Source organism: Gymnoscopelus microlampas (genome assembly GCF_963454915.1).
Source record: "Gymnoscopelus microlampas genome assembly, chromosome: 12".
NCBI lineage: Eukaryota > Metazoa > Chordata > Actinopteri > Myctophiformes > Myctophidae > Gymnoscopelus > Gymnoscopelus microlampas.
This window is the reverse complement of record NC_139949.1, coordinates 36,763,021-36,783,888: the sequence shown is the minus strand read 5'-3', so window position 1 is coordinate 36,783,888 and position 20,868 is coordinate 36,763,021. Positions and strand designations below refer to the sequence as shown.

Here is a 20,868-nt window from a genome sequence, read left to right as displayed (position 1 = left end):
CCTATCTGAGCAGTTTGGAGGTAATTCAGGGTCAGGATAGAATCTAGTGGTTCAGACATTGTTTTGGTTTAAAAGCCGATATGCATCAGACACGTTCAAAGTACCAGGTTTAGATTAGGTAGGATAACTTTTGATTTGCAGGGATTCAGACCCCAATGCTCACCACACAGTTACAGACAGATGCAGACACACACACACACACACGCACGCACACACACACACACACACACACACACACACACACACACACACACACACACACACACACACACACACACACACACACACACACACACACACACACACACACACACACACAGACAGAATCCAGACATACTCTGGAGTTCTGACTAATACCAACCCTTTCAATCCAACAACTATTACTGTCCGTTCATTTTCATTTGCCCACAGATACAGCGCAGGCTTTTATAAACTACACCCACACATTACTGTCAGGGAAGAAGCCGGCTGTACCTCTCTCATCAGTAACAGTATGTTTAGTCTGTGGCGACGGTGGAATGCATGACTGGACGGTGGAGATGAACTGTGATAAGCCTTAACTATACTAAACTGAACTGAACTGAAGTGGAATGGACGGAAGGGAACAAAATAATTCACTGATTTGCACTGAACTAAACTATACAAAATTGTACTGATGCATAATAAACTAACCTAAACCGACGCACACTAACCTGCACTAAGATGATGCACACTAAACTGTACCAAACTAATCTGCTTCACACTAAACTTAACTAAACTGATGCACACTAAGCTAAAATGTAACAAAACTAAACTATACTGACGCACGGTAAACTAACATAACCTCAACTCAACTCAAGCACAGAGGAGGTAGGATAGAAAGGTTAGATCAGAGAGGAATATATAAGACAGGAAAAAATAGGAAATGTGCGGGAGGAAGAGAAGTTAATTTGTTTGAGTTTTGTTACCTCAGCAATGATCTCTCCATTCTCAGCGTGAACCTGAGCAATGCCTCCGCTCTCCCCCAAGAAGCTGAAGATCTCATAGAGCTGGAGGACACACACACACACACACACACACACACACACACACACACACACACACACACACACACACACACACACACACACAGTGAGATGTCAGTAAATTAGCATTTCCACGAAAGCTCAGATTGTTTATTCAGGAGTGGGACACTCCTTTTTACTGTTAAGCCAGGGATTTAAAACAGCCCACAATTTACATGATGTCTACCGTGGCGCACTGCAATTACTTTGTGTGGTCTCCAGAAAAGGTTGAATTTGTGTGGGATGAACGGCTGTAAATAATCCAGCTCAACCACAAATCCTGAATTAAATCAGTTTTCAAGCACCGCTATTTCCAGGATGGTTCACTCAACGTACTTCCTCGGAGCGAGTCAATAGGTCACGGGAGACTGGGAAAACACAACAATACAGTCTAACTTTCTGTGGTCCGGTTACTGTTTATAGGAGACCTTTGTTAGGGGCAGGTCATTACTGTTGTCATATTGTTTGGGCAATTGCTATGACGATGTCACACACACATGTCTAAGGCAATGGGTTCATGGATAAACACACATCGAAAATCATCATTGATGCTAGACAGCAATATCACACATAATAAATCACTTTACATAACAGAAAAGTTCATTTTACATCTTGCATATGTCTGAGGGCACATTTGAATGCATATGGTCACTGCCAGTGTCAGCAGCACATGATGTCAAAACAAGGTGCAACCTTGAAATCATTAATAACTGGAAATCTATGTCAGCTTTTCAGCTTTCAATGAAATCCTAAGCATATAATTTCATACAGTTTCGGAATCACTGCTGGAGGAACTGTCCCATGATCTATACATGTTACATTGTATATTGCGTTTATTACATGTGTATTAATACAAATACTAACTACTTCTGCTTACCTTTATATCTTTATATATCCTTGCAAACATATGTATCTATATTTTGAGTAAATAGTTGTTATTAATAGTAATGCACTAACATCATTGAGACTCCTTGTATGTCCAACCTGGCAATAAAACCAGATTCTGATCCCTTCCTCATTTTTTTGAGTCGTGTCACTTGAACCCCTACCTGCTCACTTACAGTAAGTTACTATAGTCAGTTTAAATTTCAAAGACCCCCATAAATCTGAGGGTGTACAAATGTAACCACTGAGGTTCCCTGGACCCCACTTTGAGAGGCACTGCTATAGATAAGTGTCAGTTTAAGTCCTATATATGGATTAGATGTTAGACTTCGTACCTCACTGTTGGTCATCTGGTAGTAATCCTTGTACGCCATGTAGACCTGGAAGGAGTTGACACCTGCAGAGGTGGGAGGTGGGACAGGGGGGATAGTTATGAGAGAAAGACATTTACCACACACCGTGGTAATTGTACACATGTGGTGTTTGTTGATTTGCCCCCAGATCTTTGTTTTGGTTTGATGGCTGCAACAGGCTGCTGTTAACCCATTCAATCTGGGAACGCATCTGTGTCATTTTACATTTGAGCTATAACCATTATCTTATACTTTGGCTATTAAAAAAATGCAGATCTACAAGCTCATAGCATGGGACCGAGTGCCGCAATACGAGCTTGTAGATCTGCTATTTTTGAAAAATCTTTTACATTATTTTGTGCAAATATTTGAATACATATATGTTTTGAAACAACATTTTTAACTCAAATCTTTGCTTCTGGGGGTCCCTGGAACAACATATTTTGAGATGGGGGTCGGCGGCCAAATACATATACTTTTGGGGGTCCTTGACATGAAAACATTTGAGAACCACTGATATTACAGCAACATACGTTTTTTTTCAGAAAAATGTTAGGATTTAGAACATTTAGACATTTAGAAGTCCCCGTACCCCATGTTGAGAACCACTGCACCATCTTCTAAAGGTGTAATTTGGAGATAGATAATGAACTGATTCCCAACTCGGACAGAGCTGAGTGGACAGTGCGGGCGGCCGTTGCACTGCTGTCTCATGGAGCTCCAGTCCACTGTCTGTCAGTGCACCTGCCTGGGTTTCTACTGATGTAGAAACTCATGCATTTGTTTGATTCCTTTTTATTTCAACAAATAAGTCCAAAAGAAGGGAGTCGGATTCAAACTGAGCTTCCAAGGCAATTTCAACCTACAGCAAAGTAGCACACAGATTACTTCCACTGCTGAGGTCACGTTATCAATCGTCAACTGTGAGCTGGGCTGGACTGTCCAATGCGGCCTTCCTACTACTTGTGGTCAGCAGAGACGAAGAATCATCCTCCCATAATGCAGTATGTCTTAAAAGAGTGGTTCTGAAATGTTGTATTTATTTCAAGGACTTCCAGTTAGGTATGCATTACGCCACAGACCCCCATATCTCAGATGGTATACACATGGAACCGAAAGGACCCGTAAGGGTCCTTTTTGTTCCATTTGTAAACGACTGATATTATTTGTCCATAATATCAGTCGTTTAGCTGGGGACCCCCTGGAAACCAGGCAAGGACCCTTGAGTGGTCTGCTGGTGGTGGTGGTTTCATTCATGTTTCTGTCTTTACTTCCCAAAGGTCATGGGATACCAGAGAACATTTACTACCCACCTTTCTCCTTGATGAGAGTCTCCACCTCCTGCTTGACGCTGTCGCTCCAGTGTGTGACGTCCACATGGAGGGAGTAGTCACAGCAGCTCTTCTCATCCGCCCACTGCCTCCACTGGTCATAGGCCTGGATTAGGCTACTGCCGGGCTCCGGAATCACATGGTCCACTGCACGAGAGGAGAGGAGAGGAGAGGAGGATGAGAGGAAACACGGTAGCAGATGAGGGAGAGGGCATTGTTAGGGGGACAGGAAGGACAAGCGAGAAGTGAGAAAGGAGGGGTGATAGAAAAGGAGAAAGTGCAGAGAGAGAGAGAGAGAGAGAGAGAGAGAGAGAGAGAGAGAGAGGAGGATCAACAAAGAAGAAGATAAATAGGAGGAGAGGAGGATGGAACAGGGAGAAATGGACAGTAAAGGTATTAACAGGGAGGTGAGAAACACAGAGGCACAGAAGAGGAAAGGGAAGAGAAAAGCTGATGTCAGCGTGTTGTGTGTGTGTGTGTGTGTGTGTGTGTGTGTGTGTGTGTGTGTGTGTGTGTGTGTGTGTGTGTGTGTGTGTGTGTGTGTGTTCGTGTGTGTGTGTGTGTGTGTGTGTGTGTGTGTGTGTGTGTGTGTGTGTGTGTGTGTGTGTGTGTGTGTGTGTGTGTGTGTGTGTGTGTGTGTGTGTGTGTGCGTGCATGCGGGTGCGTGCGTGCATGTGCGTGCGTGCGTGCGTGCGTGCGTGCGTGCGTGCGTGCGTGCGTGCGTGCGTGCGTGCGTGCGTGCGTGCGTGCGTGCGTGCGTGCGTGCGTGCGTGTGTTTGTGTGTGGGCTGGTGTTTCTTTTATCTTACATAACCCTCCGGCGTTTCCAGCAGTGTTCACTCAGTGGGAACCAGTCCTGTCATATGTCATGCTACATTTACAATGTCTTTGTCTCAGCTGACACTAAGTTCCTTGAAGAATTTGGGACTGCTGCTACCGGCGACATCGCAAAGCATTGACATGATTTGTGGGGACCCACAGACGTGGTCCGCTACAGCAGAAGTGTCACAATATCTACCCTAAAGCACTTTTACTTGCACTTTAAGTTTGTAAAGTTTCAAAGAGGTTTTTGCTGAATCATTTAATGAAAATAATACACAAACATATTCATATAAACCTGACATACTCCATTGACCTGATACTGTATGCTTCCAACTCTCCATTGATCCCACATGGCTCTGGCTGGCTCTATACTTCGTCTGATCCTTTTTTCCCTTAACACCAAATCCCCTTCACCGAAAACAACTAATCTACAAGCTAGATCGGCTATTTACGCCGATTGTTCGCCCCCCAGATTAGGGACGCTAGGGTTCATGCGGTTAAGTTGTGCATGATAACGGCCATCCCCTCGTAACCATACAGTACCACAATTCTTCTGCGGTATAGAACAGGGCTGCCTGCTGGTCTACCATCTGACCAGCCTCTGTATCCCATTAAAGACGACCCAATCAGCTTAGAGCCTGTTTTGCATGTTAATGGGATGAGGCCTGCAAGCCACAGCCAAAGAAAGGCCCTCTTTGTCTTCAATGGGAGCCGGCATGAACTGCGGTCTTGTTCGCCAGGATGCTCAGACATGACAGGGAATGGACCGTTGATAGAGACGGGGTAGTCAGTATGTGTTTAAGAAGAGAGACGCAGTTGCACATGTATGAGATACAGCAGGGGTAGGCAACTGAGATAAGCCTAGGGCCAATATCACTCCCAGACATTCCATCGCGGGCCGGGCCTCCCCGCGAACATGCTGTGCGTGCACAACACGCACAACAAACAAATTTTTCGGGTCTAATTCGGGTCTAACTCGGTCTAATTCGGGTCTAATTTGGGTCTAATTCGGTTCTGTTTGACCAATATAAATCAACATTTTTTCCGGTTTAAATATCAGCACAGGCGATTTTTCTGGAGATTTTTTTTTTCTTCTTCATTTTCCTCTAATCTAGCTATAAAATGTTATAAATCCTTTAAAATGCATCGTGTTTATGAGTGCATGATTTCAAAAGTGGGTTCAGGTTCTATGAAATAAGTATTTATAATTATTTTAACATTAATTTTTAATACTTTTTTTATAACACTTTTCAGTAAATCATTCATACTGTATCTTTCTGTATTTGGATATAATAGATATCGGTCTGATACTGTATAAAAATAAAATCCCTCCCCCCAAAAAAAAAATCAAAAAATATTTTTCTAAAAAAAAAAAATTGTTTTTTTTTTTTTTTTTTTTTTTTTTAAATTATCTCACGGGCCAGATATTATTTCTGGGGGGCCAATTTCGGCCCGCGGGCCGCCTGTTGCCGACCCCTGAGATACAGTATGTATGATCACACACAAAACACACTTGCATGTGGTCAAAAACACACACTTTCTTGCTCTCATTAATGGGCACATGCAGGCCCACACAATGTGGGTGCACAGAGTGGACCCAAAGACACAGAAAGACACACAAACACAGACATATTATGCTATTGCACTCCTACAGGCGCACACACACCACACACACACACACACACACACACACATATGCGTGTGCACGTGCACGTGCACATGCACGCGCACGCACACACACACACACACACACACACACACACACACACACACACACACACACACACACACACACACCTTTCCTTTACAACCCTCACAGATACATGCCTAACATTAACCCTTAATGAAACTGCAGTAGAATCCCTAAAACCTTTCACAAAATGCTTAGAAACAACGTGCAAAACAACTGTGGGCTCTGTGCATGACTGTACGGATGTCCCAGGTTTCCAAAAGGTGGCATACCTGTTTCCTGTTTCACTGCAGTAGATTTGTCTGATTGGCTCGGCAGCAGATTTGAACGGGAAACACCTGATGACACCTTAATGTGTGTTTCCAGTTCAAATCTGCTGCCGAACCGATCAAACGGGGAAAATGAACTGGAACAGCAAAAAGGTATGTCACCTTCTGGAAACTGGGACTACAGTTATGCACAGAGCCTATTGCTGTGTTGATGTATGAGATATCAACATAAGTATAATAATTTGTCTTTTCGTCTTTTTACTGGATCTTGTTAACAAGTCACAGTGGAACAGCCATTTCATGCTTTTCCAGTGTTTTGCCTACTCTACCAAGGCACAGAAATTAGGCATTTTCTTTTGGGAAAGTTGTTACCATGGTTACAGTCAGCCGTGCTAGTAGAGAACTACTCTGCTCAAACATTTCGTGCAAGGCCTCTATCGGGGACACAGAGTTTGTTCCTAATTTGACTTGCTGTCCCCAATTCCCTAGACTAATGTCCAACATTTGTCAATACATGAGGCCAGGAAAACACGCACACGCACACACACACACACACACACACACACACACACACACACACACACACACACACACACAAGAATTGAATCCCAGTATGGATGGAGGCAGTGAATAGGCCAGACTACAGTGGCATGGCTGTCTGTTGAAGCACAGAACCAACAGGCCAGGCAGGCAGTACAGTAGCGGTCAGTTCAAAAGGAGACTGACCGCAGCATCCGGCAGCTGTCGGCTAAGCCAGGACATGGTCTCAGATCAACACACACACACACACACAAACATAATGTCAGACGTTAATGTCAAACATTAAGACGCACGCGCGCACACACGCACACACACACACACGCACACGCGCACACACACACACACACACACACACACACACACACACACACACACACACACACACACACACACACACAAACTGTTTCCATAGGGGTAAAGTTTGTCGGCCTGTCTGTCTGTGTCTCTGCCAGTCTGTCTCTCAAACATCCTACCACCCACCGTTCTGTCCTTTGTGCTGTCTTTTGGATGGATGCCCGTAAAAACAGCCCCCTTTAGGAACAGACATCTGACTGGCTGCTCTGCCCCCGTACCCACCCCACCCACCCACTCTTTTTGTGCGTTTCCGGCTCATCCAAATATGGGTGATGTATAGTCTTTCCAGCTATTATACCTCTATTTTAGCTAATTTAATTTCACATTTAATTTGGAGGGAATGGCACATACAAAACTAAGTCTGTGACTGACTGACATGTCTGCATTGGCCTGATGGGGGGGGCTAGCCTCCCCCGCCTGGCCCTCCAAGGAGGCTACTGTAAATCAAACGCTAGAATGGATTGGTAAATATGGTCTAATAAGGGGCTAAGCCCACCCGTCTGGCATGCCAAGGAGGCCTGCTGTAAATCAAACGCTAGCATGGATGAGTAAATATCGTCTGAGTAACTTCTGCACAACAACCAAAGAGAAGCAGCGCCTCCCGCTATGTCCTGTATGTATCTACTGTACCATTCATAGACCCACCAGTCCTATCTGTCACTTCTCCATAAGGGTTAGTGAGGCTGTCTGGTAAGCAGAAGTTTCCCTGAGCAAGACACACCTAACCCCTAACAGCTGACCATCTGAGCCGCTATCAGCTGGGTGAAGCTGAAACTACATTTCCCCACCACGGGATTAAAAACACGTTCTCTCCCCTTATATCCCCCTCCTGCTCACCGATCATGGTGGTTCCTCCGACCAGCGCGGCCCTGGTGCCCTGGTTGAAGTCGTCGGCGGTGGTGGTGCCGCGGTAGGGCATCTGGAAGTGGGTGTGGATGTCGATGCCCCCGGGGATCACCATGCGCCCGTTGGCCTCGATGTTCTTTATTCCGCCGGGCACGATCAGGTTTTCTCCAATCTGCCTGGAGGTGGAGCGCAGGAGAACCGGAGTTGTTTAGGGGCTCATTCACCAGCAGAGGGCACACACACAAACGTTAACAGAGGGGCTTTGTTGAATAGTTTTTGTGTGTCTCTGGGACCCCACCTACACTTAAAAATCGTCAGTGTTAATTTAACTCTGAGAGTGTAGAAATGGAACCAAATTGTCCTGTAACGGTTCATTTTAGATTTGTATACTCTTAGTTATAGACTTATAAGTGTCCATTTGGTTCCTAACTACCAATCATTTACATAGCTGGGGACCCCCAGGAAGCACCTCATGGACCCGTAGGGTTTCCCAGACCCCACATTGAGAACCACTGTGTAATTCCTACCTCAATGGAGTTATAAAAGTTCTTATTTAACCTCTCTGCCTTGCCTTCATCTATTCTTTCTCTTTAAGAAAGAAGTGGTCAAAATGGGAAAATCCAGCTGTATTCCACTTGGTCATATTTGTAACACGTACAATGCGTAATGCACTGTGTACTGTATACCACTTAGTTAGAAGACACAACTCGTTACTCTCAAGTAGTTCAGGATAAAAATGTAAATGAGTGTTTAGTGGTAGAATAAGCACATTGTAAAGTCATCATTGGTTGTCGATCACTTGTTGTTGAAAGATGCTGAATTTAGGGTGAACCTGGAACAAATTAACCCTGATGCAACAACACATCACATTAACCACATTAACTCTGACATCCCTATTGTCAAAGGCATGTCATTTTAGGCAACATATAAAATACATTCTTAGAAAACGCTTAGTTTGCGGTATTTTCATACATTTTCATACATATATCTTTTTTTACAGTTCTGAAAATGTTTTAAAATGTTTTAAAAATAGGGCTCAAGTGGTTACAAAATACACCCCTGCAATGCTTAAGAAGAGAGCCCCACACCCACACACAAGCAGAGGGTAGTGTGAGTGTATAGCATTACGTGGAGCTAGCCAACAGCCCACCGCTATAGCAGTAATCCAGACTAATTATTATGCAAGTCCGACGTTCCTGTGTGTGCGCCAACCTCTGTGAAGAGATGGGTGTGGTGGGGGGGCACTGGGGACAAAAGGCCTAATTGGCAGATGGAATGGGAACAAGAACAAGGGGGTGTGTATAGGGAACCAGGCAGAGAGAGAGAGAGAGAGAGAGAGAGAGGGGAGGGGGGGGCAGGCTAAGAGAAACAGAGACAGACAGAGACAGAGGTAGGGAGGAGAACTTGGACCCAGAATGAGAGAGAGAGTGTCTTTCAGAGCAGAGTAAGCATGTTTTCCTAGTGACGACCCCTCTTGTCTGGTGGGACAGTAAAATAAATAGTTTCCCTGGTAAATAGAAAACAGGGACTATAGGCTGGGCGTCAGCAACTGGCCCAACGACCCTATTGGCAGAGAAGTAGACATGAGTCTTTAGTCCTGTAGGTTCCTGGTTTTAATTTCAAGGACCCCCAGTTTGAGATGCATTAGGCCACAGACCGACACATTTACAGACCCGTAAGGGTCCATTTGGTTCCTAACTATCAATCATTTAGCTGGGGGCTCCAAGGAACCCCTTTAGAGACCCCGGGACCCCACGTTGCTGTGTAGGCTGTATGGTGGATGTGATCACTAGGAAAAAATGTTAGATCGGACCCTGCGCAAGTAGACAGACAGTGGTGATGGATTTCTTGCTAAGTTGACAGCAGAGTGCAGTGAAATTTAATCATGAGCTAAAAAAAAAGCTAAAACAGAATGCTAGTCTGTTGGATATTTGGGGCATTTTCCTTCACAAAGAAAGAACTGTTTAACTTACAGTATACTAGAATTATGACTTTATACTAGATAATACTAGAATTGACATAGACATGATGTTGAAATCATCTCCCGATTTATTATGTCAGGAATATATTCAGGATCAGATCAATTTTGAGTTTTAAAAACACCAAAATCATCATACATGTTTTTATTTCTTCATGCCTTAGCAATGGTGTTTTAACATGTCTTAAGCAAAATAATTAAAAAAGAAACACTCAATAGGCTCCAAATTGTAGAAAAGGCAGCTGCTAGACCTTTAACTAAAACCAGGAGAAAAGAACATATTATTACTTCATTATTAAAACTAATATTATTTTAACTTCCCTTCACTTGTTGCATGTCTTTTTTAGGATTGCTTTAAGATTGTACTGATTACTTTTAAGGCACATCATAGCCTCACTGGAGTTATTAACCCCTTACGAGACTGTGTGCAGCCTGCGGTCCTCCTATATAATATAACATAACAACTAGAGAAAGGAAGGGCAGATTTCCATGAAGCCTTGTGGCAATGATGAATGATAAGCAGGCCCAAAATGTCAAAGGTCAAGATCAAGATCATGGTCAACATTGATAACGAATGGCTAGATTTCCCTGAAACTTGTTGAGAATTATTAGAAGGCTGCCCCCGAAGACAAGCTTAATTCGTTAAAAGACAAGGTCACAATCAAGTTCACGCTCAAAAGTACATCGGCCATACCGCAGGAGCGGAAAGATGGAAAGCACATTTTTATTTTGTTAATAAAAATGAAACGGCTGAAATGAGAGTGGAGAGGAGGAAGGGAATGGTGGTGGTCTTACTTAATGACGCCATCCTCCATGTAGATGTCAGCGTGGAAGGACTGGTCATCATTTACGATCCGCCCGCCTTTGATCAGAAGCCTGTCGCTCTGCAGAGAAGGAGAGAGTGAGACAGTGTGAGACAGACAGACAGACGGGGGAGGAAGAGGAGGAGAGGTGGTCGGGGAGGAAGGAGAAGTGAGAGTAAGCCAGAGAGGGGACAAAATGGAGGGAGAAACCATTATAAGCCCGACCTTAATAACACTGACCTACTTTGAGTTAAAACCATGTGCAGGTTAACCACTTTAAACCTGGCGTACCTATTTTGGGCATATTATAGAACATAAAAACAAATTAATATTTTTCATTTTTAAAACACTGAAATTATTATTTTTTTAAATGGTAAAAAATAGCCGACCTACAAGCTTGCAGAATTGTTATTTTCACTTGTAGATCGACTACTTTCGCCATTTGTCGTGTTGACAATTATCGTGAGGTTTACTTCACCACCACTTCAAGCAGGATTTCAACGTGCAGAGATCTTCTGTATTGCGCCTCAGATGAGGTCATTTTGGATGTGCATGCTACTCATCATCAGAATTCCCCCCATCTCTCTCTGATTTCCTGCTATTTTTTCCGCCCTCGGCAGATGTGCTCTTGGACGGTGTTTCCTTAGCAGCCAGTGGGAGAAGTTGGGCTGTTGTCATGCACAGCCCTGCCTCAAACCCCCCCCCCCATCCAAAACACACACACACACACACACACACACACACACACACACACACACACACACACACACACACACACACACACACACACACACACACACACACACACACACACACACACACACACACACACACACACACATGCACACACATGCACGCACGCACACGCATGCACACGCACACAGCCTTTTCCCTACTGTCATTGCAAATGTATTCCATTGAATACCAACATAAATGTATGGTGTGGAACATTCAGTATCAAGATATCATTCACAATTCTATTTTCATTGTATCTTCCCACAAAAGTCAAACTATTTCAGATGACAGACTGTGAAATTAAGGGGAGTAAATGTGAAAACATTAAGACATATTTGGTATATCCGACGTTTGAGTAACACTTTGCAATATCGCCAAACTCTGCATATTGTCGTTGCTGTGATTTATGGTAAGTACATTCCAAGTAAATCCCATTTCACAGTCCTATGCAAACTCCATTATGTGACAGAGAGCTGAACCAGAAGGCAAAGCTCTCGATCTATCAGTCAATCTTCGTTCCTACGCTCACTATGGTCATGAAATTGGGGTCATGACTGAAAGAACAAGATTGCGGATACGAGCGGCCAAAATAGGTTTTCTCAGGAGTGTGGCTGGCATCTCCCTTACGGATAGGGTAAGAAGCTCAGTCATCCGTGAGAGACTCAAAGTAGAGCCGCTGCTCTTTGGCATAGAAAGGAGTCAGTTGAGGTGGTTCGGCCATCTAGTAGGATGCTTCCTGATCGCCTCCCCAGGGAGGTTTTCCAGGCAAACCCCGGCTGGGAAGAGACAACATGGGGCAGACCGAGGACCAGGTGGAGGGATTATATCTACATGCTGACCAGGGATGCCTCAGGATCCCTCTGTTAGAGCTGGCTTCCACAGAAAGGGAAGTCTGAGTTTCTTTTCTGGAACTGGTACCTCCGCGACCCGACTCACTCCAGTCTTTGTAATATAAAGGCCTGTCATACTATGACAGACCACGGCCCTTTGAGTCTTTGTGATGGGCCACGCCCCTCTGAGTCTTTACGTGACTGGCCATGCCTCTTTGAGTCTTTTTATGTTACAGAACATGCCCAAATGGAGAAATCACCATCATCCTTCACACATGACCTCATGCTGGCATCTTAATGTTTGAATGAGGATATAGTGACACATGATATCATCATCATCATCTTGTACAATAAGATTATTACCAAAAGGTGGTAATAAAAAGTGGTCAAATGGAGGACCATTCAGTTTCTATCAAATGCATTTTATTTGAGGGACAGCGAGATCCCAAACCGACCTCGACGTTGCCATGGCAGCGTCGTCGACCGTCGGTTGTTCGGTCGGTCCGTCGGTTGTTCGGTCGGTCGGTCGACGAGGTTTGAGGTCGGTTTGGGATCTCGCTCCTCCTGTTTTATTTATGATTAATGCTCTATATAAAGTAGTAAAAACCTACTAAGTGATATGAAAATAAATGTAATATGATTGCACCTTGGAATGTGAACTGCACAAATGTGAGGAAAATAAGCACTTTAGAAAAACATTTTGGTGAGAAAAACTAAAGCCTCAATGATGAGTCAGTTTATACAGTAACCATTATTCCCTGTGGCGTTGTATGATGAGACCCACAAAAGCCACAGTGATAAGGTTATTACAGTCATGTCTATTCCTCGTGGTGTCCTGTAATAAGACCTACGGAAGTCATAAAGTAGTAAAGTCTGTTCCTCTTGGCGCTGTTGGATGAGACCTACAGCAGTCTCAGCGATAAAGTTTTTACAGTAATGGGGTGCCGATAGCCAAAGCGGTTAAGGCACATAGGTGACTATGTCTATGTCCCCCCCCCCCCCCCCCACTCCCTGACTCTCTCACTGTTTCCTGTCCCGCTATATTGTAACTATATCAATAAAGGCAAGAAAAGCTCTCAAAATGCTGTTAAAATGTAACAGTGAACAATGTTACAGTGAAGCGTATTCCTCGTGGTGTTGTCTGATAAGACCTACAGCAGTCATAGTCTTGGGCGGCTGACAACAGGTTCAAGGGAAGGGAGTTGATTTTACAGGCTGGCTGAGATTTATCCACCAAAACATACACCTAAATCCTGATCTTAATTAAAGTATACATCACTGGCTTCACTTTAATATGCTAACAGAGTACAGACCGAATAGAAATGCTACTCCTCCCCTTTGGGGATTCATTTTTCAACAACCCTTTTATTTAACCACTTGAACCCTAGCATCCCTAATCAGGGGGGAACATTCGGAAAAAAATGTAGATCTACAAGCTAACAACGCATCGGCTATTTTTTGGTAAAAAGATTTGGTGTAGAGGGAAAAAGAGCACACCAAGTATAGAGGCAACTCATGTCCAGTTTTCTAAGTATAGTAGATGGTCTAAATGGTTAAAATGTTCAAATGCATCCTTTGACAACAATAAATAACAGTGCTGTACCTATGTAAATAAAGGGCCTCTATAAGGCCATACACCTATAAGAGTATGAATCACACGTAGGCTACAGTAAATAATCATGTGCACCAAGCACAGCATCTTTGGCTGCGAGCAGCTCTTCAACCATCCATCGGATAATGTGGTGTGATTGGGGCGTTGCCACGACTACACAGACACAGTCAGACGTTAGCGATGCTGCCGCTGCGCCGCAGACGGCCACTAGCAGGCCGTTGCTATGGTGACAGCTTAGCTGCATTGAGGGAGAGCCGGGAGAAGGTACATTAGGGAGTCTTGGCTGGCTGGCTGGCTGGCTGACTGAGGGACTGCTTAGTCTACTGACTGACTGCATGTGGCCTGCTTATACTGGCCTGCTGAGTAGAAAGAAAATGGTTACATGGCTAGCAGGGTAGTGGGTTGGATGGTGAGTTGAGTGAGGTTTGGCTGAGTGGTTTAGGCAGCTGGCCGATCTCCTGGCTGTAAGATCAGATGGATGAATAAACAGTTGAACCGCAGACTGTAACTGTTCTAATTAAAATCCTGCTGACTGTACAGTACATCATCATATATGTAACTCACGACAGTAATTTTAGGAGATCAGGTAAACAACGCTCCTGGCACACAACCCTTGCTCGGGTTGAGGGGGTTGAGGTGCAGTCTGAAGAGGTTGGTTTTAGAGGTTGTCCATTACATTTGGCCACTTACAGTATTTGCATGGTGTACCATATCGGCCATATATGCCGATATGGCAGTTGTTTTTCAAATTTCAACTAAGCTTTTGTTTGTTTCAAAATAGATCGTTATACACTGTTGATAAAGATGTTAACTATCCAGTGTAATTCAAAATTATTTAATTCATTCATTCAAAAAAGAAAAATTCAAATAAAATAGGGTAAACAATAAACCTATAATGAAAGACGTGCAAACAGACAGTGGAAAAGGATGCCTATTAGGGTGATTTTGCTACATTAATTAGACTCTTTGAAAGAGAGCCTTCTTCTTCAAAATATCAGAATCGGTATAGGCATTGAAAGATCCATATCAGATGACCTCTAGTTGACTTTCAGAATACAGCAGAAATGAAATAGCAGTTCACACATTTTACATGTTCCCATGAGTGCATCATGTGTGCAGTGATTTACGTCTTCTGGGCTGTGGAGCCGAGTCAGTAGGAGGGTCTGCAGCCCCACCCTTTACACCTCACAACACTGTACTGCATGTGGTGATGTAAGACCAAGATGTGAGCTCACACACACACACGCACACACACACACACACACACACACACACACACACACACACACACACACACACACACACACACACACACACACACACACACACAACAAACAACACAACTACACAGATAGTGTGTGGTGTGTGTGTGTGTGTGTGTGTGTGTGTGTGTGTGTGTGTGTGTGTGTGTGTGTGTGTGTGTGTGTGTGTGTGTGTGTGTGTGTGTGTGTGTGTGTGTGTGTGTGTGTGTGTGTGTGTGTGTGTACGTGCATGTAGAAGTGATACTGATGGAGCGCAGTGAAACAGATCCACGCTCCTTCCCAGACTACCACACCCTGGAGCTCCACATTACAGCATCCAACCCTCTAGCATAGATCATCAGCTATGTTAAACCTCATTAGGTTACAGTTGATTTCCTCCCAGAGTAGACAGCTCCAGTTATCGCACCCTGCACTACAGCATTAAAGAAAAGCAGCTTAAGACAAGCAGAATACTACACAATTAACCACTTAAAGCTGCTCTTGATATCCTACTACCCAAGATTCGAAACCGGATCCACCATGCAAGTGCTGACATTTTCTTTCAACACTGAGCTAATAGAGTACAACTTCTTAGACTTACTGAGGGGAGAAATTGTCAGACTCTACAATTGGACGTCAATTTCTCAACAGAAGACCAGGGAGACCAAATACAACCACCACAATTAGTTATAGTTAACTATAACTTCCATGTATTCAGTGGAAAAGAGAAACCCCTTGATATAGACAAAGTATAGTAAAAAAAACGGTTAACAGACGTGTTACTGTGTTTGAAGTAATGAGTATACTAACACATGGTTTCGTCCATGTGCACATGAAAAAGAAAAGGCCAATAGAATCCAATATATGAATTCTTATCTAGCTGGCTAGAGGATATGTGTGGCTTTGAGTACCTGGGAGGGGTACAAGCCCTTTCTCTTTCATTAGCCGTCAGGCTGGTTGATGGAGGGGTCGTCTATAAGGCTTGGCCCTGATGCACTGTGCTGCAGTGGAGGGTGTGCCCCGATGCATGGGTCCCTTATACTGCAGTGCCATAATAAGCCCTCACAGATGCATGTGTGTGTGTGTGTGTGTGTGTGTGTGTGTGTGTGTGTGTGTGTGTGTGTGTGTGTGTGTGTGTGTGTGTGTGTGTGTGTGTGTGTGTGTGTGTGTGTGTGTGTGTGTGTGTGTGTGTGTGTGCGCGCACGTACACACGCACGCACACACGCACAGCCCCCACTCCCCACCACACCATGAAAGAGAGCACAGTCACTGTAAAGATCAATATATTTCCATTACCATTATAACTCCGTAAACCTTAGTCTGCTAAGTGAAATATTACTTCCTCTTTGACTCACTGCAACTCATCACATGCATATTTATAATTTGTATGGAATGGATTTGAGTCTTATTTGAATTATAAAATAATTTCATTAGGCACTGAAAAACAACTATGTCAATTTGTCAAGTAGTAAATGTGTGCAACTATATTGATACAGTATACCGTCGCTCGTTTGAGCTGCAATGAGGGGTGACCAAACTGTCAGAGCTTTTTTTAAAGACACATTTATTTTGTTATCTCTATCATTGCTATCTCTATCATTGCTATCAGACTTCATACTGTAATAACGCCAAATGCAATCATAAAAGTTGTCATGCAGTGTGTCTTTTCTAGGAGGAATGTGTCACAACTGCATCAAATGTCACTAATTTCATCCACACCATGATATGCTTGTCCTTTCATAATACGCACATGACAGCCATCCATTTAGCTACTGTTAGTGGCTAAATGGATATAGATACTATACTATGCACAATGTATCCAAACAACACAACAGTTTTAATTTCAAGGTTTTTGATATGAATTAGGCCATGGACTCCTATTTGATATGATTTCCCCAATCTACACTGTAAAGTCCTCAGTGTTAATTGAACTCTGACAGTGTACAAATGGAACCATTGTACATTGTACTCCAAACGAAACCATGGTTTCATGTGTACACTCTCAGAGTTAGAGACTCATAAGGGCCTATTTCGTTCCTAATTATCAATCATTTAGTAGCTGGGGACCGTTGAGAACCATCGGACTGTATCACATTCTGTTTCATAATACCAGTTTCTATCAACATGCACGTAACTCTTATTATAATATTAAGAGTTTCACTGAGGCAGAAAAGGCTAAATGCAGTCATTATTGCAAGGCAGTTTTGGCTAAGAAAGGCATGTAAGCAATGGCCAAAAGTTTAATCATAATGCTTAGTTAATTCCTGCCAGTTTCAACTGTAAACCAAACTCCCTCATTCGTGAAAGCAGTACATTCCTCTCCCTCAGTCCCTACACCATTATTACAGAGAAATGGCTTTGTGGTTAGTTGCATGAAATATGCACCCTTTGTTACAACATAAATGTAACAAAGCATCACCCACAGGGTGACAATAATATATATAAGAGTCATACACTCTCTGAATGTATGTACTGTAGCAGCCCAGTCAATTCGGCAGTGGCTTAGGTTTAGCGTTCTTTTAATTTTCTGCGGGCAGAACGTTTTGACGGCATTTGATGGAGGTTTGTGTGGGCTTCACATGATAGCAGTCCTAATCCCACAGATGTGTTTGGACGGCATGCCACTGCTCAGAGATGGCCAATTCAGACATTATGACATCATACAGTAAATATTGCTGATGTGCAACCCATGAAAGATTTCTTCATTTGAACGTGTTCCACCTTTTTTTTGTTGGATGATTCTCCTTTAACCACTTGAACTCTAACGTCCCTATTCTGGGGGCGAACATTTTGCGAAAATAGGAGATCCTACACAGAGTTTAAGTGGTTACCACTAACTGTAGCCTTAAGTCTGCTTTTTTTCCAGAAAGTGACAAAGTGAATGAGATGAATTTCTGAATGTGTTCTTTCTTTCTGCTAAATAAGAGTGAATAGGATATAACTTATATATTATTTGTCATTATTACCACCATACGATTTAGCCACCCATTTGCAATCTACTGTATGTTTGTCACAGTGAGTCTTATCAATCCAGCATGGTGCTGCATTTTGCCATAATCTACACATACTGTATATTCAGCTTTTTTTGGTTTGTTCTATTGATAGTATTGGTACACCCAGTCCATTTGAAACATTTAAAGAAGACCCAGTGTCACAGCCTAGACTCCATTAATCCCAAATAGACGATCTACAAGCTCACAACACATCTCATCTTGTGAGCTTGTAGATCAGCTATTTCCCCCGTAACACCATCGTACTACAAAGTATAAAACAGTAGATCCAGACAGCCAAAACAACTTTCCCAGGTTGCCTCAGGCTTTCTGATGTGGGCATGGTTAAGTGGACTTAGCCATTACATCATCAGTGATCCTTCAGCTGGTCATTTGCTCTGACCTTGACTAGGACTAGGTCATCAACTATAATGTCTTTGCCTGTCAATCATCGAAATGCTACACTGTACAGAAAAATAAATGAGAAACAAAAACTTGATATAAAACCTTGACATACAATTTAAGGCACCATTAGAGAATAAGCCACAAAGCTCAACATGCCAAGCACACAGGCTGCAGTTGCCATGGATTTAAAAACTTAAGATAGAAAAAAGCTGAAGCATTAAAGCCACAATGGAGCAAAAATATTGTTTTAAATGATCTGGTGTCACTTGAGTGGGCCAATAGCGAAGCAATGGGCTGATGGCTATTGCTTTTGACAAGGAAAATGTATCGAAGACATTTGAAAATGTTTTCTCTGTCATCTCGTATATTAACACTTTTTTGGGGGGTATCGATAACCATAGAGAGGGAAACATTGAAGACCGGTCCAGTTTCCCTTGGGTTTGGCGACAAATGGTATTCAGTTGCTCGTCGGCGTAGCCATTGACAGGTCTTTGAAAGGCACAGCGGCTCTTGGGAGAACATCTGTTAGTGCACATTTACGTTCAAACATATCGAGTCACAGGAGAGGAACAGGCCACACTCATTATTCCATCTCTTGAAAGAGGGATATACAAGCAGGGCAAATATCTTACTCTTTACGATTCCCACACAAAACATGTGAAAACTGTCAGGAATATACCGCAACACATAAACTAATGATTTACTATGATGTACAGTATTCAGCAGTGCAACAATGCAAAGACAGTGCTCTCCCGATATAGCGCATAAGAGGATTTTAAGCTCATAAGTCAAATGCTTGTGCTCGTACAGTAACCATGTTTTGAGAGATGACATGCGACTCCTAAATTGTGGGCATAGTATATTTTTTTGCCCTGAGGATTATTAAAATTCCTTGCTCTTCCCAAATGATTTGCCCGTGTCTACCATTGATTGATTAAGTAGTGAACAACAGTATAAGACTTGATGTTTCTGATTCTTCCACTAACTCGAACGTTGTGTAAGGATCATCGTTAAGGACAACATGATTCTGTATCGCAGCTTCTCTGAGTCAACCGCACAGGTTTGCCGAAGCTCTGTTCCAAAACAACGCTGAACACAAACAAATTGGTTAATGGTATTTTAGGCTGCTGTAGGTCTTGTGATACAAGATTCAATTTAAACCAAAGGAAAAGGGGAAATGGAAGGCAAAACATTGTCGACTCTAGAATAATTCTACATTGTAAGGCCTTTGTGCGTGTTTCTGTTCACCAGTGTTTAGCAAAGTGTCTATTTTACAACCAATAAGAGTGCAATGGTGTGAACGTTCAACAGGCCACCACTGCCTGTGATGAGAGGCAGGTCATCGCCCTTCAGAGCAAGCTGCTACAGTAGAGACTACATTCATAAAGGAATTTGAATGTTGCCGATCTAGCAGAATTTGAGTCCACTATGATACGGTGAAGAGGATCAGTTCAGATGCCATGACAACAGGATTGTCTGTAAGCGCCAGGCATGCATCAATGAATATATACATCCATGTCAATGTTTGCATCCGATAAAGACTCTCAACACAAAATCCCAGTACAAAGCCATTTTACCAGAATAACTGAGATATAGCCCATTTTTCTTTGTTAGAAAACTAAGTAAACTCAAGTACTAAAAGGTTTTTATAGATAAAGACAAGTGTAATTTAGATTTATCGTACTTCACTTCACTTCACCTCTCTAGAATCATAAGATTTAGATTAGTAGCCTTTTGTAGAAATTCTCCAATAATCATAGGCTCCTATTTCAGCCTATAGCACCAACCTGATATTTGAAACCTATTCAGAGTTAAATGAAGACAGGATTTTACTAAACTATTGTTTTGTCATGTACTTTAAACAAAGACATCTCTTTTGGCGGCACAGGAAACCGTCCCTGCACCACAATCAAAAAATAGACCACAGGATATGCTGGTACAGTAGTATGCTGATACACAGTGACATCTATCACCAGGATGAAGCAAGAAGCCTGATCGTAAACTGGGACACGAGCTGCTGGGGCTGGGCTGGGCTGGGCTGGGGGGAGGGGGGAGGGGGGGGGGGGGGTGCTCCCTGGCACAAAACAAATAATAAGAACAACCGTGTCCTGTGTTGCTGCTAATGTTGCAACACAGCGGTGC

General features: G+C 43.1%; 1 protein-coding gene across 2 annotated transcripts in view; it reads right to left on the bottom strand.

Annotated features, from left to right (window-relative positions):
- Positions 1-20,868, bottom strand: part of dpysl3 (dihydropyrimidinase like 3) — a 51,602-nt gene that overhangs the window by 26,194 nt on the left and 4,540 nt on the right. For both annotated transcript variants that reach the window (XM_084075131.1, XM_084075132.1), the window contains exons 2-6: positions 10,906-10,994; positions 8,124-8,308; positions 3,595-3,759; positions 2,264-2,325; positions 948-1,028 (exon numbers count right to left, since the gene is read on the bottom strand). In XM_084075131.1, coding sequence (XP_083931257.1) covers positions 948-1,028; positions 2,264-2,325; positions 3,595-3,759; positions 8,124-8,308; positions 10,906-10,994 — 582 coding nt within the window. The remainder of the gene's footprint in view (positions 1-947; positions 1,029-2,263; positions 2,326-3,594; positions 3,760-8,123; positions 8,309-10,905; positions 10,995-20,868) is intronic.